Source organism: Balearica regulorum, chromosome 2 (genome assembly GCF_011004875.1).
Source record: "Balearica regulorum gibbericeps isolate bBalReg1 chromosome 2, bBalReg1.pri, whole genome shotgun sequence".
Taxonomy (NCBI): domain Eukaryota; kingdom Metazoa; phylum Chordata; class Aves; order Gruiformes; family Gruidae; genus Balearica; species Balearica regulorum.
Window position 1 is genome coordinate 90,744,086 of NC_046185.1, and position 15,983 is coordinate 90,760,068.

Genomic DNA, 15,983 nt, shown 5'->3' on the forward strand with positions numbered 1-15,983 from the left:
CTTCATCACTGTTTCAGAAGCACAAGATGGAAAAATGCTCTCGGTAGAATTGTACTACTCTACTATCATATATATCTTTTCCACTTCTTACACGTACAAACAGCACACTGTTGCCTAAAATGAGATTCAGGTCCTAAACACGCACATGCAAGTATTTACATGCTAAAATCTCCGTGTTCAAATAGTTTCAGTCAGTTCACTGACTGAAATCCCATCCCAGATTAACTCCTCTGCAATGTGGCAAGGCTATCACGAAAAGTACACAAAGCAGACCATTTGAAGATTTTACTTGTTACTTTTAAGTAGTAATGGGAACACTTCAAATGCATTCTGTGAACGACCAGTAAAAAAGAAGGCGGGGGCGGGAACATCCACTTTAGTATTCTGTATGGGTGCATCAAGTAGCTATATCAAAAAGGGCCATTGCACAAGGTACAGAGCTAGTGTCTTTCTTTGCACTTTTATGGAGTTCAATGCAGACTCTCAATTACTGCAATACTCTAAAGCTTTCTGCTCTTAACATCATGCCCAGTGCAGAAATCCAACAAAAAACCCAAAACCTAAAAAAACCCCAAAACAACCCAGAACCAAACCTGAGAAACCAATGAAGTTCCCAACCCCAGGCTTTAATAGAGTTTTTCCAAGTTTGAATCCAAGAACTGAAAGGTTCTGCTTAGACTTAGAAAAACCCCAACAACCTTGCAATGCAATACAAAACCCAGAACTTTCCATGCCATTATAAGCAGTCTGAAATTGGAAACAGCATCCATGGTGGGGCTAAATAGTATCATCAGCAAATAGATAGCACGTGAAGAAACTTCAGGAAGCAAGAACCACCAAACTGCTGTTAATGTAGTTTTCAAACAGTTGAGAGGGACACAACTTTTTACTTTTGATGTTAATTCTCTGAACGTTAATGTCAGTTTAATTTCTTCAGACTGGCACAGCACATACATGCAAAGGAACATTAGCAGGGCACTTCTCCTTTGGGAGCTTAGTCATGCAATCTTAACAAGAGTGATATGACAGCTTTTTGTTCACACATTTTTTTTTCTCACACTCAGACTACTGAGGAGAGTACAGGCTCAATGAAACTGAATCATGCTTACAGGTAAAAGCATACTTCCTTACTAGCTTATACAGTCATAAAATGGAAGAGAGTTAAAAAATGCAGTCAAGAGCAAATTGCTAATCACTGCCCAAAAAATAAGAGCCTACTGAGGCTATTAAAATAATCATCACTTATTTTTTAAAATCTCATCCTTAATTCTTAGAACTGTTCAGTACTAACACTGCCTCTGTTACGTTAAATGCACAGACCAAGACTGAGGGAGATGTGAAGTACCTTTAAAGCCCAGGACTTGGGAAACAAGGACACAACTCATGGAAAAAATGCAGAAGAGCAATCATGAAGTGATGATAAAATCATGTTGAAAGATTACAATTTTACATAAATTAAGGCAAGGGCTTCTAACTTCCTCTGGCCAACAGGGCAACACAAACAAGCAGATAACACTTGTAAGCAAAAGGCCACTGTGGTGGCATTGGCTTTAACAATTTATTTTCTGGCAACTGCTAGCACTGCTGGAGATTACCCAAAGCAACAAACACACTGCTCAGACTGAAAGGTTGCGAGGATCCATCCTAAAAATCTAGTTCCGTGTCAGACAGTGTACTTGTACGTACCAGTGTGCACGGCAATCATTCCTGGTTTATGTAGTGATAGTTAGAAAGCATTCTGGCATACCAGATAAATACCTAGGAAAACTTCAAATGTTTTCAAATAAAATCTACTCAAAAGCACTGACAAGCTCACCATGATCTGATTTCAGCCCCTTCAGGAAAGATGAAGAGTCAGTCTCAAGAAAGTTTTTAGGAAAGAAAGTTTTTCAGCAGTAATCTCATAACCCACACAGTCCTGAATCTATTCATCCTACAATTATTCTGCTTCTTTTTATTTAGCTAATATTCTGGCCTACAACATTACTTTGAAGTGTGCCCAAGAGCTACACAATTTTTTCAGTTAAATATCTAAACGGTTCACTAATTTTGTTTTCCATACAAATAAAAACAGCTAGCTATGCTCAGTCATTTTTTTTTTAAACTAGAAGCATAAATACGAGTCTGTAATAGAATATGCAACAGACCTTTGAATTACCACAGTAGCAATCAGCATTGCAGTATCTCTTGGCATTATGATTTGTTGCATGCTAACCTCATGCATCACATGAAGTGCCAGAAAAATACATTTACTGAGATGCCATCTGACAATGAGTTAGAACAGACTGTAAAATATTTAAGTAAGAAAGATGAAGATGGAAAATTTGCAAACAAAAACTAGTCTTCTGTGCAATGTATACATTCAAAACAACACTTCATGAGCTCAGCAATTACATTTAATGAGAACTATAATCTCCATGCAATTACAAAAGAACTATTAGACAAGAAATTAGGAGCATTAACTGCATATTTAAAACATTATTTATCATTATAAGCTGAGAGCTTTTAGGTGAAAAATTTGTAAAGAAGGTAAACATGCTGCCTTTTCACCATCCCAGAATTCATCTGTGTACTATCTCAGGGCTAAGAGGATAGCATTAGTACACCGTTAGCAATTCAGGTTTTATTAACACCGTCTGAATAATCCCCAGGACTCATGAGCTGGAACCACACTCTTGAAATCACAAGTGAAGTGCTTAGAAGATGAGAGAGAAAAGGGGGGTAAAAAATATGTATTGAAATAGATGTCATTCAGCATGTTTAACAACAATGCAGAATTTTAGGTCTGCAGGGGAGAATGACTTTCAGAAACAGTACTTTTTCCTCTCACCATACCTGTCCTGGATCATTGTACCACAGTTCTTCATGGAGACGATCAGGGTGTGCTTTTTTACGCTTAATTTCTGCAATGACGTCAAAAACTTCAGAATCTGAACTGCTAGAGCAGCTGCTGTCATCTTCAGAGTCACAGTCTGAGTCAGTGGAGCTCTCTGATTCACACAGGGGGGAAAATAAAGTCAGCTGAAAAACACTTCCACACACTCTCTTCCCCAGTAGCAATGCATTCTCTAACATGACATAACTAACTGTGGCATACTGAAAGTTATTAAAGTTGTGCATGACATTCACACTAATGAAAAGAGGGACAGCAACTGCATTTTTAATTAAATATGACAGCAAATGCTATTGATATTAAATACCTACAACAATTGTATCTGTTTGCATGCATCTGATTGCTGTTTGGCTGTCTAGGAGCACCACTGATCAGTTGTAGAAAAGCAATTTCAGCTACTTGACATTAAAGATTATAGAGCTATAACCAACACAAGTATGACTGTAAAGTTAAAAAAAAAAAAAAAAGAGAGAGGAAAGAGAAAGAATATATATAAGGTCATTATCACGAGCTAAACAAAACCTCTTGTTTAAAAGTTAATTCTGCTTTCCATGAGCAAAGCACTTATGTCTGGTTTCATTTTACCTAAAAATGTTCCTGCGTGTAGGAGGATATTATCTATTTAAGAGTTACAAAACAGCACATATGGATAGAATTATTATAGAACATGTACTATTAGACTGATTTTTCAAAATCAATTATTTCTACTAAATTCGTTATCACATATTAGAAACCACAGAAAAGAAGAAAATCTGGAACTACCAGCTGAGTGAATCCAGCCATAAGTTTTTTGGAAGCCCTGTTCTGTGAGTTTTCCTCCTTACTTTTTTTCCTAAGACTTTTTCTTTGAATTAACTGAAACAATTTTTCTGATATATTGGGGGGACAACAATGCTAAAGAAAAAGGAGAAGATGGTCTTAGACTTCTTAAAATGTCTCCTTTGTGGTCTTGTCAAAGTAATGTCTGGACTTAATAAAAAAAAACCAAAACCAGACCCACAAAAAAACCTAGAGCCTGATCTCACATATCTCTAACCTCCTGTGGTACGTAGAAGTGACTCCCATTCTTATGTATGTAATATTACTCATTTCCACAAATGATCTCAACTCCAAATTAAATAAATGCCTTCATAGCCAAGACATATAGCGTGCAGCAAGTAAGGTTTATTATTCTTGGAAGGAGGGATGCAACATTTCTTCCATTTCTAAGTTTTGACTTAAGAGCAAACACATTACTACACTGCCAGTGCTTTGAAATACTGTGAAATCATGCTTTAAAGTAGGTGTATTTAATTGAATACAAGACTCTCCTTAGAAAAAGAGAGAAAGAGAAAATGAGAGATTACTACTAGTAAAATATGCTTCCCATTTTCCTTTATCTTCCTTCCTTTTTTTTAAATCCAGATGTAGTTTTATACAGTCTGTAATTCAGCATAAGGTGTTATTAAAATGTGTCCCTGGGACATATGGTTTACATAGGTCATATATGCTCAGCTGCTATAAAGTTTTATCTTAATGTGCATACATGTATATACACCTACAAATATTCACAAACATTTGAGTTGTAGAAGTTCTCTGATAAACATTAATAGTTGTAAGTCTAATTTCAGGACCAAAATGAGTGTGGGACCTGTGAGAGTTAAGCTGGAATTCTGAAAGACCAATGCAGAACTTTTCGATTTCATGTACTGAAATCAGCCTTTCAGGATCTAAAAGTGCTCTTCGAGTACATCACTATCTCACTACAGTACACAATTACTGCTAGCACAAGCCAGAAAAGAGACAGCATTTACTTAAGTACAAAATAAGACAAACTATTAGACACTACAGAAGCATGGCTGTAGGAGAAGCTGGCACAGACACCAAGTCAGCCCAGGGGACCAGTGCAAACGCAGAGCCTTCAGGTCCTCCACAAAGAGTGGAAAAAAAGAGAAGTTGCTCTTGGCCCTATATCTTAGCCTGGAGCAGCAAAGGAACTCTTACTGCAGAGATCCAAGGAAGTGAAGCTTTACACAGCTTTGTTGAATGTAGTATTGTCCTGGCTTCACCCACATGAAAATATACCTCCTGAAAAACCCTGCAGTTAACTTTGATTCTTGAGCGAATTTAAATACATGCAAATCAGCTGCTCAGAAAAAGGTGCTTCCTTTACAAAAATGAATTCATATTTATATCTGTGTTTATTATTTTTCTTTCATCCTTATTGTGTCTTTCTACACTGCCCACATGTAACTAACCATGTCATCATATAACTGTATTTCAACTTTAGAATTTTTGACGTGTAATTTGTAAAGAGTTGCTAGGCTCAGATGTGAGAGTCTGAAGCAGTTCAATGGGCAGACATTAAGCTTAATTTAAAAAGCAAGCCCAGCGGAGTATCTAAATTAATGTGACATGCCTAAGAATTTCTTGAACTAATGCAACTGACTGAAAAACACACTATGAAACACTGAAATGTTGAAAGTATAAGAACAGCTAACAGTTCTCACAAAACACAGTAAGAAAAGCAGCCTTCGCTGACTTTTGAGTAGACAAATTGTTATCAAGAAGTATGCCCTGCTAATTCAACCAGTACTGCCCCAGTAACTGATACAGCTGGCAGACTTATTTCACTGGTGGTGAATCCATATGGTGGTACATGACAATGCAGACATGAAAACTGATACTTCTGCATAAGATCATGGTAAGCAGAGTTGCACAACCAAAATACAAGAAAGATGAACGCAGTGCCATAACAAGCAGCCATATGAGTTTATCACAACTACTCTTGCTTCCTTTTTAGAAACGTAAGACCAGGAGCTCCTCAAAGCCTCTTGTGCACCATGCTTTGGCCTATCTGACCATGCTCAGGGTGCTTTCATGCCATGGAAGAGACTTCAGCATAAGACAGTGCTGGATACTCTCCATTTCCCCTCAGGCTTTCTGGCTAAAGAATCTAGCTCTATTTCAGTCAAAAGCAACAGAAAAACTCCCACAGATACTCAATAGAAAGGAAGGATTTAAAAAGCACATATTAACCTACCAATGCTATTAAATACAAACAACTGCCAAAACCAGGTTAACTACAGATTATTCTATTTCAGACCTTCATCATCATTTCTGCCTACCTAAATCTTCATCCAGCTTGGTCTTTGGTGGCTCCCATGGTGGCCTGGCTGCTTTGGCCTTTGCCTGTCGCTTTCCTAACTCATCATCAAACTTTTCATACAGATCTCGGAGCTTGCTTGTTCCTACCACAGTAGAGTCCCCCTGTTAAATAAAAAACAGAACAACAAAAAGACAGGGTTGAAATAGCACATGAACACAGCATGCACCAGCATTTCACAGTGAAAAGTAAGGGGGAAAAGATGGATCTTTGCGTAGTGCAATAAAACATGGAAATCCTTGTAAGGCATTAGCATACCATTACATTGCTCTGTCAGATGAATTAGCAGAGAAAATAATTTGCTGGTGCATTATCATCAAACCTTTGGCCTAATAAAGCAGAACTCTGGGTAAGCAGATTTAGTAAAGCTCAGCATTGATTTTTAACAGGTTCAGAAGAAACAGGAGACACATGGAAGTATTTTGCAATGAGAAAGAATTTTATCACACACAAGAAACACGAAGCTCAGCTCATCTTGTTGCCTGCTTTGAATCACCATGAACTCGCTCTCCATATCATTCTCAAAAATACCCCACAAACAAACAAAAAACCCCACCAAAAAACCCAGAAACCTCCCCTCTCTATCACTACTCCACCAGCAAGCGTTACTGTCAAGTACAAAGAATCCTGACTTCCTGCTTCTGTATAAAACCTATATAAACGGTTGTAGGAATACATGGTGATTGAGGCATCTTTGTTCAATTACAGGTATAACAGAAAAAAAACCTCTTCCCTCCCGGAGACAAAAAGCACCCCTCTTCCACGTACCACTAAACTGAATGAAAACAGACAGAAGAAACTGATAAAAACAGAGAATACCAACAAATAAAGCCCTTAACAGGGTTAAAAGACTGAGATGGTTTGGAGGAGAGAAGGATCAAGTGACACAAAACATGATCCCACTGAAGGGTTCATATTAGTCAAGTAATCAAATAATCAATGAAGGACTGTGAACCATAATTTTAGAGTTCTCTCACAGACATACCACTTGATCCATAGGGTCATTGGAATAATAGCTTTCAGAATGGGTACAGCGAACCCAGACTGGCTTAAGTAATTCCTCATCTTCCTCTTCGTTTTTTTCAGATGCATTCTCCTCTGATTCTTTCTCTTTGATAGCAGTATAATTTTTCTCTTTGCTGGAGCACTGGTTCTCAGACCACCTTTCTCTGTCCTCCTCCCATCGGGGTCTCTTTCTCTCTCTGCTTGGAGACCGGCTTAGTGGGAGAAGGCAAACAAAAGCAATTCTCTTTGTTATTTTAACAGTGACAGTTTTATAATGAAAAACAAATAGTTTGCTTTAGATCACTACATCATTCTATCGTATAAACTACAGCAAAATCCAATTGCATCTTCCTGCTTTTAACATGCAACATAGAGTACTTTGTAGTTCTGACCTGCTATAAAAAATGACTTAAAATTGAAAGTGCTTTTTTATTTTAAACCTTATTTAAGAATTAGAATGAAAAAATATATGCTATTTTAGATTAAAATTCCTACTTGCATTCTAGATGACTTAATTTTGTTCCAAAGTTAGAAACTCACAACTAAAATTTACAATATAAAGAAGTTTTAATTAATAGCCCACAAACTATTTGAATGGTAAAAGAATTAGGGGTTTATTAAAAAGATTATACAGACGCCACATTGATTGTGTTACTCTAATTATGGTGCTCCTTTGAACGCCACAACCTGTGATATTCCTTATGTATTCCAAGAGTAATGCTTTCAGAAGCTGAATGTGGGAAAACTACTTTTTTTTTTTCAAATCTCCACTGCCTACAAAGCCAATAATGTTGTACTGATTTCAACTATGCAGGATTCAGAAGGAATCTTTTTTTATGTCAATATAAAAAAGCTCCTAAAATATGATCTAAACCTAGAATGACTTTAAATAATCTTGGTACTTTAAAGACTGAAAGCAGATGTAAGAAGTCTTTAGGACACAGCAGTGAATCTCTCTCTCCAGAGATTAAGCCTGTTTCTAGCTCTACAAGGTCTTGAGATAATTGACATTTGCATGTATACACAGATGGTTATAAATTTAAGACACTCATCTTTTCCAAGTTTCAAGCCAGGCACATATGCACACATACATACAAAAAACTCAGTTGTGTGGGTACACAGAGCCTCAGACACCCAAGAGGCTGAATGCAACCTTCCTTACCTTCCTGCTGCTCTCTTGTAATCTTTTTTGTAGGATCTGTCTGGTGATGGTGATCTTCTGCTGTCACGATGCCTATGCCTCTCCCTCTCCCGCTCCCTTGGAGAGTTCAAAACATAAGTTAAATGAGAAATCTGGCATTTCATACATGCCACACTTGAAAGAAGCACAGAAGCAGGCTGAGATAATGTTATGCAAAATGACACGTGTTGACTGCTAAAACCTCAGATGTTCTGAATGCTGATCTTCAAGAAATTTCTAAGAGACGGTCACTTATCTCCTCCCCCTTTGTCATAAAGCCATCTATCTCAATACGACAGTTAATTCATACCAAACAGAGATAAATTCTATAAACTCACCACAGGACTCATTGCCATTCTTCCTCTTCTGTTACAAGTGGCAAAGGGTAAGATTATTACATCTTTAACCACTCTTAATGCTTCAAGAAAGGGGAAGAAAACCTATACCATGCACAATAGGTTCGTAAGCACAGCAGCCATTCAAGAGCTTCAGGCAAGCCCTCCCTTCCTGATAGCCACCTCAAGCACACACAAAAACCTGATAAACACAGAAAATCTCCCACCATACTGAAACTACAAATCTCATCTACAAAACTCAGCTTCCACGTACACATATAGAACTTGACCACCCAAACATATTTTCAGGACAAACGAGCTTTAAATTAACTGAAGGCTTGGGGAAAAGGACGTGGGGGTGTTGGTCAATATCTGGCTCAATATGAGCCAGCAGTGTGCCCAGGTGGCCAACAAGGCCAACAGCATCTTGGCTTGTATCAAAAATAGCATGGCCAGTGGGACTAGGTAAGTGATTGTCCCCCTGTTCTCAGCACTGGTGAGGCCACACCTCAAGTGCTGTGTTCAGTTTGGGCCCCTCACTACAAGAAGGACATTGAGGTGCTGGAGTGTGTCCAGAGAAGAGCAGCGAAGCTGGTGAAGGGTCTAGAGAACAGGTCTTACGAGGGGTGACTGAGGGAACTGGGGTTGTTTAGCCTGGAGAAAAGGAGGCTGAGGGGAGACCTTATCGCTCTCTACAACTTCTTGAGAGGAGGTTGCAGTGAGGTGTTAGTCTCTTCTCCCAAGTAACAGGCAATAGGACAAGAGGAAACGACCTCAAGTTGTGCCAGGGGAGGTTTAGGTTGGATATTAGGAAAAATTGCTTCACTGAAAGGGTTGTCAATCATTGGAACAGGCTGCCCAGGGAAGAAGTAGTTGAGTCACCATCCCTGGAGGTATTTAAAGTATGTGTAGACATGGCACTTAGGGATGTGATTTAGTGGTGAACTTGGCAGTGTGAGGTTTACAACTGGACATGTCTTAAGGGTCTTTTCCAATCTAAATGACGCTGACATTACTGTGTACATGAGGCAACAAATATCACACAGGCAGTTTTCATACTCTGCTAACAGCTGACAACTTGTTAGTCGGCAATCATTTGTGTATTTATCAAATCTCCTACTAAATGAGGCTGCTGATACACAAGGAATTATAAATATGCGCCTCCAGTGGTTTGGTGGGCTGACAGAATGAGTGAATATTGTTTATGAACATATACATGAATGTTTCCATATGCACAGTATGAAATAGAATGCAAATTTACAAAACACAAAGTTCATATAAATTATCTACTGTTAGTCTTCAGAGAGAGCATATCTGATTTGCTTGAGAGATGGATGCTGTGCAAAAAACACACCAAGGCCAGCAAACAGTTCTCATTAAGATAAGCAGATACATTGTAAGTAGACCTGGAAGCTGTTGTCCTCAAGCAGTAGTCCAGAAGTGTTTGAGAAAGAAGCTGAAAACATATATTTTCAAAACTGAACTTTAAAAATCTAAACATTAAATTGTGAAATTATGTGGCAAATATTTGAATTACATACAAAGGGCAGAAAATTCCACAAGCTCATCACACAGATAAGGCCTGGCCTTAATGCCAGTTGCATTCAGTTTTAGGAAAATCCTCTTTTGGAAATCAACATAAACTTCCCAATGTGAGGTTTGGGGTGGTTTTGGGTTTTTTGGAATAGAGGTTCTGCAATTAAATCTCTGCATATCTGAATCAAAGTGGCTTAATTTCCACAGGCACTATGTGTAAATTCATGTTTCACATGTGACATGAGAAAGCTCAGAGCTTCTAAAATTAAAGCACATGATCCAGGTGCCCTGATAAATATTTAGATAGTTAACTTTCCAGTATCTCTTTTTAAATATTCTGACCTAGATCATTAGACACAAAAAGAGCCACCAAGAGGAGAACAAATCTAAGACATCTAAAAGATTTAACTGATGATGCTTTTCTCTAAAGCATCAGAGCAAGCTGTTTGTGCCTATGAAGCAGAGGGACAAACTTCATGATACATCCCAAAATAAGTCCACACTTATCCATCTGAATCACAAGATGTCAACATAGGCTACAACTTGCCTATTTAACTCATGTATGCTAATTTTTACCTCAGTCCTCTTGAGATCACAGGCTGGCTTACTGTTCATCCTGAACAGAATCACACAAACAGATCTAAGCACCCACTTGGGAGGTCCCGTGAAGCCTACCCACATCTGCACTGGTGTCCCACAAGGATGCGGACAGAGCATGATGAAGAATGCTGCACAACATGCTTTTCACTAAAACACCTCACTGCAGGGATTAGATACGTGCACCTGTGTGTTGGGTTTGCATGGCAAGGTTTTGGCAGCCGGGGTGGGGGGGGGGGGGGGTAGGGGGGGAGGCAGGCTACAGGGGTGGCTTCTGTGAGAAGCTGCTAGAAGCTTCCCCTGTGTCTGACAGACCCAATGCCAGCCGGCTCCAAGATGGACCCACCACTGGCCAAGGCCAAGCCCATCAGCACCTCTGTGATAACATATTTAGGAAGGAAAACAAAACAGTTGGGGGGGCTTTTGCAGCCAGAGAGAGGAGTGAGAAGATGTGAGAGGAACAACTCTGCAGACACCCAGGTCAGTGCAGAAGGAAGGGCAGGAGGTGCTGCAGGCCCCGGAGCAAGATTCCCCTGCGGCCCCTGGAGAAGACCATGGTGAGGCAGGCTGTCCCCCTGCAGCCCATGGAGGAAGGATGAGGGGGTGTAGAGATTCCACCTGCAGCCTGTGGAGGACCCCACACCGGAGCAGGTGGAGGCACCTGAAAGAGGCTGTGGCCCATGGGAAGCCCAGGCTGGAGCAAGTTCCTGGCCGGACCTGTGGAGAGGGGAGCCCATGCCAGGGCAGGTTTGCTGGCAGGACTTGTGACCCCGTGGGGGATCCACGCTGGAGCAGTTTGCTCCTGAAGGTCTGCACCCCGTGGAAGAGACCATGCTGGAGCAGTTCGTGAAGGACTGTAGCCCGTGGAAGAGACTGCATGCTGGAGCAGGGGAACGATGAGAGGAGTCCTCCCCCTGAGGACAACAAAGCAGCAGAAACAACGTGTGATGAACTGACCATAACCCCCATTCCCCGTCCCCCTGTGCCGCTGGGGGGGGTGGAGGTTGAAGCCGGGAGTGAAGTTGAGCCCAGGAAGATGGGAGGAGTGGGGGGGAGGTGTTTTAAGACTTGATTTTATTTCTCATTCCTCTACTTTGTTTTGCTTAGTAATAAATTAGATGAATTCCCTCTCTAAGTTCAGTCTGTTTTGCTCATGACGATAATTAGTGAGTGATCTCTCCCTGTCCTTATCTTGACCCAAGCTTTTCATTATACTTCTCCTCCCCATCCCGCTGGGGGAGGGGTGAGCAAGCAGCCGCATGGTGCTCTGCTGCTGGCTGGGCCTAAAGCACAACAACCTATCAGATTATAAACCCCTCCAAGTACTGGTTCTCTACAAATACAGGGCTTACTCAAAGAAAGGTCAAATTCAAGTAACACCTGGTACCTAAATCTTGCAATTTGAAGTGCTGAGACTTAACTGTCAGGCTCAACTTTGAACACAGTCTTTTGCACAAAGTTGTGCCAACTCTACTGTCATGTCACATGCGCATAAGTTTCTATGGTGAGTACCCATGAGAGTAGAACACTACTCAGCAATTCACTCAGTTTTCAAACAAGATCTTCTGTGCTTCCAGCTATCTCCATGAACAAGAGCAACAAGTCTGCCAAGCTTGCAAAGGTGAGGCAGAAGCAGTGTACCTGAAAGATGTCAAAACAATAGGTCTTTCCATCAGACCCGAGTACTGGCTACCTCCCAAGCTAGAGGGGAAAAAACAAGGGCCAAGGTAAGAACATAGACACAAACAAATACTATGGGACAATGATAACAGCTGTCCCTCTGCAGGTAGAAGATACCTCAAATTACCTGTTACGCTCATAACTTCTGTGATGAGGCGACAACCTTCCTCTGTCATAATCTGTCCGGTGCCGACTGCTTTCCTGCCTCCTCCTATCTGGACTCCGGCCTCGATCCCGACGATCTCCATGGCTAGTGGACCGATGCCTGTCACTGTGGATATGACTGTGTTCACGATGTCGGTGCTCATCGTAGTGCTTGCTCCTCTCTGGAGACCGTCGATCACTTTGCGACTTCTCTCCCTGGTACTGACCCGTGTGCCGAAAATGGCTGCTGCTGCCACTGCTGTTGGTAGCGCTGCTCTGAAAGGAGGCAGTGTTGTGCTGATAGCTATTGAAGTTCGGTGGTGGGAAGGATTGCTGTGAATAGGCTGCAGAGTACACAGGCTGGTAGTTGACTTGCTGCGGTATGACTGGTGGGGGAGGAGGATGCGGTACTGTGGGAGGAGGCATCAGGTAAGGAAAGGTGCTTTGCCCAGCAGGAGTTCCTGGCACAGGAGTGGCACTAGGAGTTGGCACTGGTGGAGGAGCAGGAGGGAAGCACGGAGGCACTGGGAAGCTCTGCCTTATCTGGTGGTTTGGAAATGGTGGCCTCATCGGACACTGGCTGATGGGATTTTGTGTGGAAGGGGGCACTGGAGGAGGATAGGGCACGAAGTCTGGCCTGGGAGGCATATAACTGGTGGTTGGAGGGTTTGAATAGGTTGTTGGAGGGGCAGGTTGCTGGTCATACTGGTATTGTACGGAGGGCTGTTGCGGGTGAAGCTGCCGTAGGTTCTGAGGGCGGTAGGTCTGTGTTGAAGTTCTTGCTCCTGGTCCCCCCTGAGCACGGGGACATCCTCGCCCGGAATGGAAAGACATGGCTCACCTTTAATGAGGAAAATAAAAGTCCAGTGTCACACAATTTTTGTAGGATGTCCTTAATGCATTTGCAGGAACTACTCTCGAAGCGCTGAAATTAGTTTCTGCAATCTCCTTTGAGAAAAGCAGTGAATGATGCCCGTTGTCTTTCACTGGGAGCTTTGTGCTCCTCAGACCTCTAGTACAGGTCACTAATGCCCCTTTAATTTCTTTAAGCCTCTAAACCATGAAAGCACTCTACCGTTTTTAATCCAGAACCTAAACTGGACAACGCTCTCTGACTTAGGGAAATGTGATTTATATGACAACTGGCCAAGGATACAAGCACTTCTACTAGTACTCACTAGACACTGATATAAAGCCTTCAGATAGCCCACACCAAAGAAACTGCTCATTTTAACAACTGCAATTGTCATCCAAAGCCCCATAATGAGGAGTCTTTTCTAGAACGTGATTCTAAACTTCAGGCAGAATGACTTTACTAAAACCTCATTGCAAGTTACCCTGTTCAACAAATCATGTAAGTTTTAAATGAGATAGTAGCAATTTACATTGACAACTGAGATCCCAATTTAGTAAAGGACTGAGTTCAACAGATACTTCGAAGTATTACTTAGGTATATTTTTGTGGAATGAGAATCTTACAGGTTACAGACAAAAATTTTAGGTAGACTGTGCTGTTACTTCAATTTCATTTCATGGTTCCCAAAAAATCCCTCATCTGCCTGCTTGGCCCTGTTACCTTTCCAGCAATTGGCACTGCTTCAAGTAGGCTTAAGTCTTGCACAAAACTATGCATGTATTTAATGGGTTGTATTAATGTTTATAAATGAAAACCACTGTGCTTTGTTAGAGTTAAAATTCATTCTTTAATTACAGCATTAATTTTCAAAAACTGGAAAAAAGTCAAAAACATCCAAATCCTGTTTTCCATAAGGGGGAGGGAGAGAAAGAAAGGAGTCACACACCTAATTGAAAAGATCACCAGATAAGGAAAACAAAGCCTCCCTTTTACTGAGGTTTTGTCGATGCCGAAGTACATGCACAGAATATTCTCCCACCTGCTACCATGAACCATGGCCAACCTGGACTACTAAGAGGGCCACTTTCAGCTGCATTCTGGTGCCAGTGCTACAAAAGATGTAGCTTGCTGAGAGGCAGCAGACGACTTCCAGTGAACCAGCAGGGAAAAGACAAGAGAAATGAAGGAGGAAACAACAGGAGCCTATATCTGTCCTTACACACGCAGGGCTTAGTGGAAGCCACTGGAATTGGTGGCAGTAGCATTCATTGTCTCAAGACCAACCAGACAAAGGCCAAACTAAATGAGAATCCTGCATTTCTAGGATGTAGCAGCCACAATGGTAAAGCCTTCCTGTGCCTGCTCAGTACCATCCAACCTTACCTTGTAAAGGCTCTCAAAAAAAAGGAGGGGGGAGAGAGTTAATTTCCATTATTTTGTTTGGCAATAGTGCAATCTTTTATCATTACTAATTCTAATCCATAGTATGCTGAATCAATTTTGCTTTAGTTGTCTGGTCATGATCTCACATAGCTCAGACTTATAACAGAAAATTGTTCTATATTTTGCTGACATATACATATACATTTTATTTAAACAAGCTGAGCTAGACTGTTATTACCTCAAACAAATTAAAGCAAAGCAAACGCCACTGAACCACAATGCTTTGCCTTAAAGCACATTTCTTTTTTAACATCATAGAATTCAAACAAAAGGTCTAGTCTATCAGTTCTCTCGAAGATAGAGCTCTAAGACTTTCCCAACACCAGAGAACTGCTCTTGTTCTACCACTTTAATTTCACTGCTTCAGAATGCTGAATCACAGCTGAAAAAAATTCAGAAAAGGATATGTGAAACTATTTTAAACACTCAAATTATTTTAAAGCTCACTCTGCTACAAACTTTGGTCCCGTTCAAAAAACAGTGTAAAGGACAAACTCTCCTTTTCCTGTCACCTAGAAAAAATTTATTGTGCTGGTGGAAGCCTTCACACACACAAACAAAACACCCACCGAAAAAAAACTCTTCTCTCCCTGTAGACACAGCTGAGGGCAACAGGGCACTGAGAACAGGCCACAGCCAACCACCGCCTCCCAACGGTCTGTAACGGCCTCCAACGGCCACCGAAGCCTCGGCAGAGAAACACGGCGACGAGAGCGACCCCCGGCCGGGCGGGCTCTGCCGCGCCGCCTTCCCGCCGCACGGCCCCACTCCCCACGCGGAGAAGCCTCCTCAGCCGCAGGCCGGCCAGGCGGCTACCGCAGGAGGCGCTGCCGACAGCGACCGCCTGGGCCCCGCCACCCCGACCCGCACCACCACCGAGGAGCTCGCTAACACCGGCGCCGCCGCGCCTCCCTCCCCCAGCGCCTCGGGGACCTGCCCCCGCCGCCCGCCCTGGCCCCAGAACCCCGCGCCGCACGGGGAACAGCAGTACCACAAACAGAGCGGAGCGGCCCAAGGGAAGCCTCCGCCCGCCCCGCAGCCCCCCGGCAGGCAGCCGGGCCCCCCTAGCGCACCTGGCGCACTGCCGCCGAGGCCAGCCCGGCCCGCAGCGCGCCGGAAGAAGAAAACGTTGGGGGGGGCGCCTGGGACGGAAGTACCGCCCGCCGGGA

The 15,983-nt window shown here is 42.1% G+C and overlaps 1 protein-coding gene across 2 annotated transcripts in view; it reads right to left on the reverse strand.

The window, feature by feature from the left end:
- Window positions 1–15,947, reverse strand: part of DROSHA (drosha ribonuclease III) — a 75,326-nt gene extending 59,379 nt beyond the window's left edge. The window contains exons 1-6 of one of the 2 annotated variants that reach the window (XM_075744857.1): window positions 15,888–15,947; window positions 12,499–13,356; window positions 8,206–8,301; window positions 7,024–7,255; window positions 6,001–6,142; window positions 2,836–2,990 (exon numbers count right to left, since the gene is read on the reverse strand). In XM_075744857.1, coding sequence (XP_075600972.1) covers window positions 2,836–2,990; window positions 6,001–6,142; window positions 7,024–7,255; window positions 8,206–8,301; window positions 12,499–13,349 — 1,476 coding nt within the window. In that variant the 5' untranslated portion in view covers window positions 13,350–13,356; window positions 15,888–15,947. Of the gene's footprint in view, window positions 1–2,835; window positions 2,991–6,000; window positions 6,143–7,023; window positions 7,256–8,205; window positions 8,302–12,498; window positions 13,377–15,887 lie in introns of those variants that run through there. The other variant, XM_075744858.1, reaches the window with a different exon arrangement.
- Window positions 15,948–15,983: the final 36 nt, after the last annotated feature.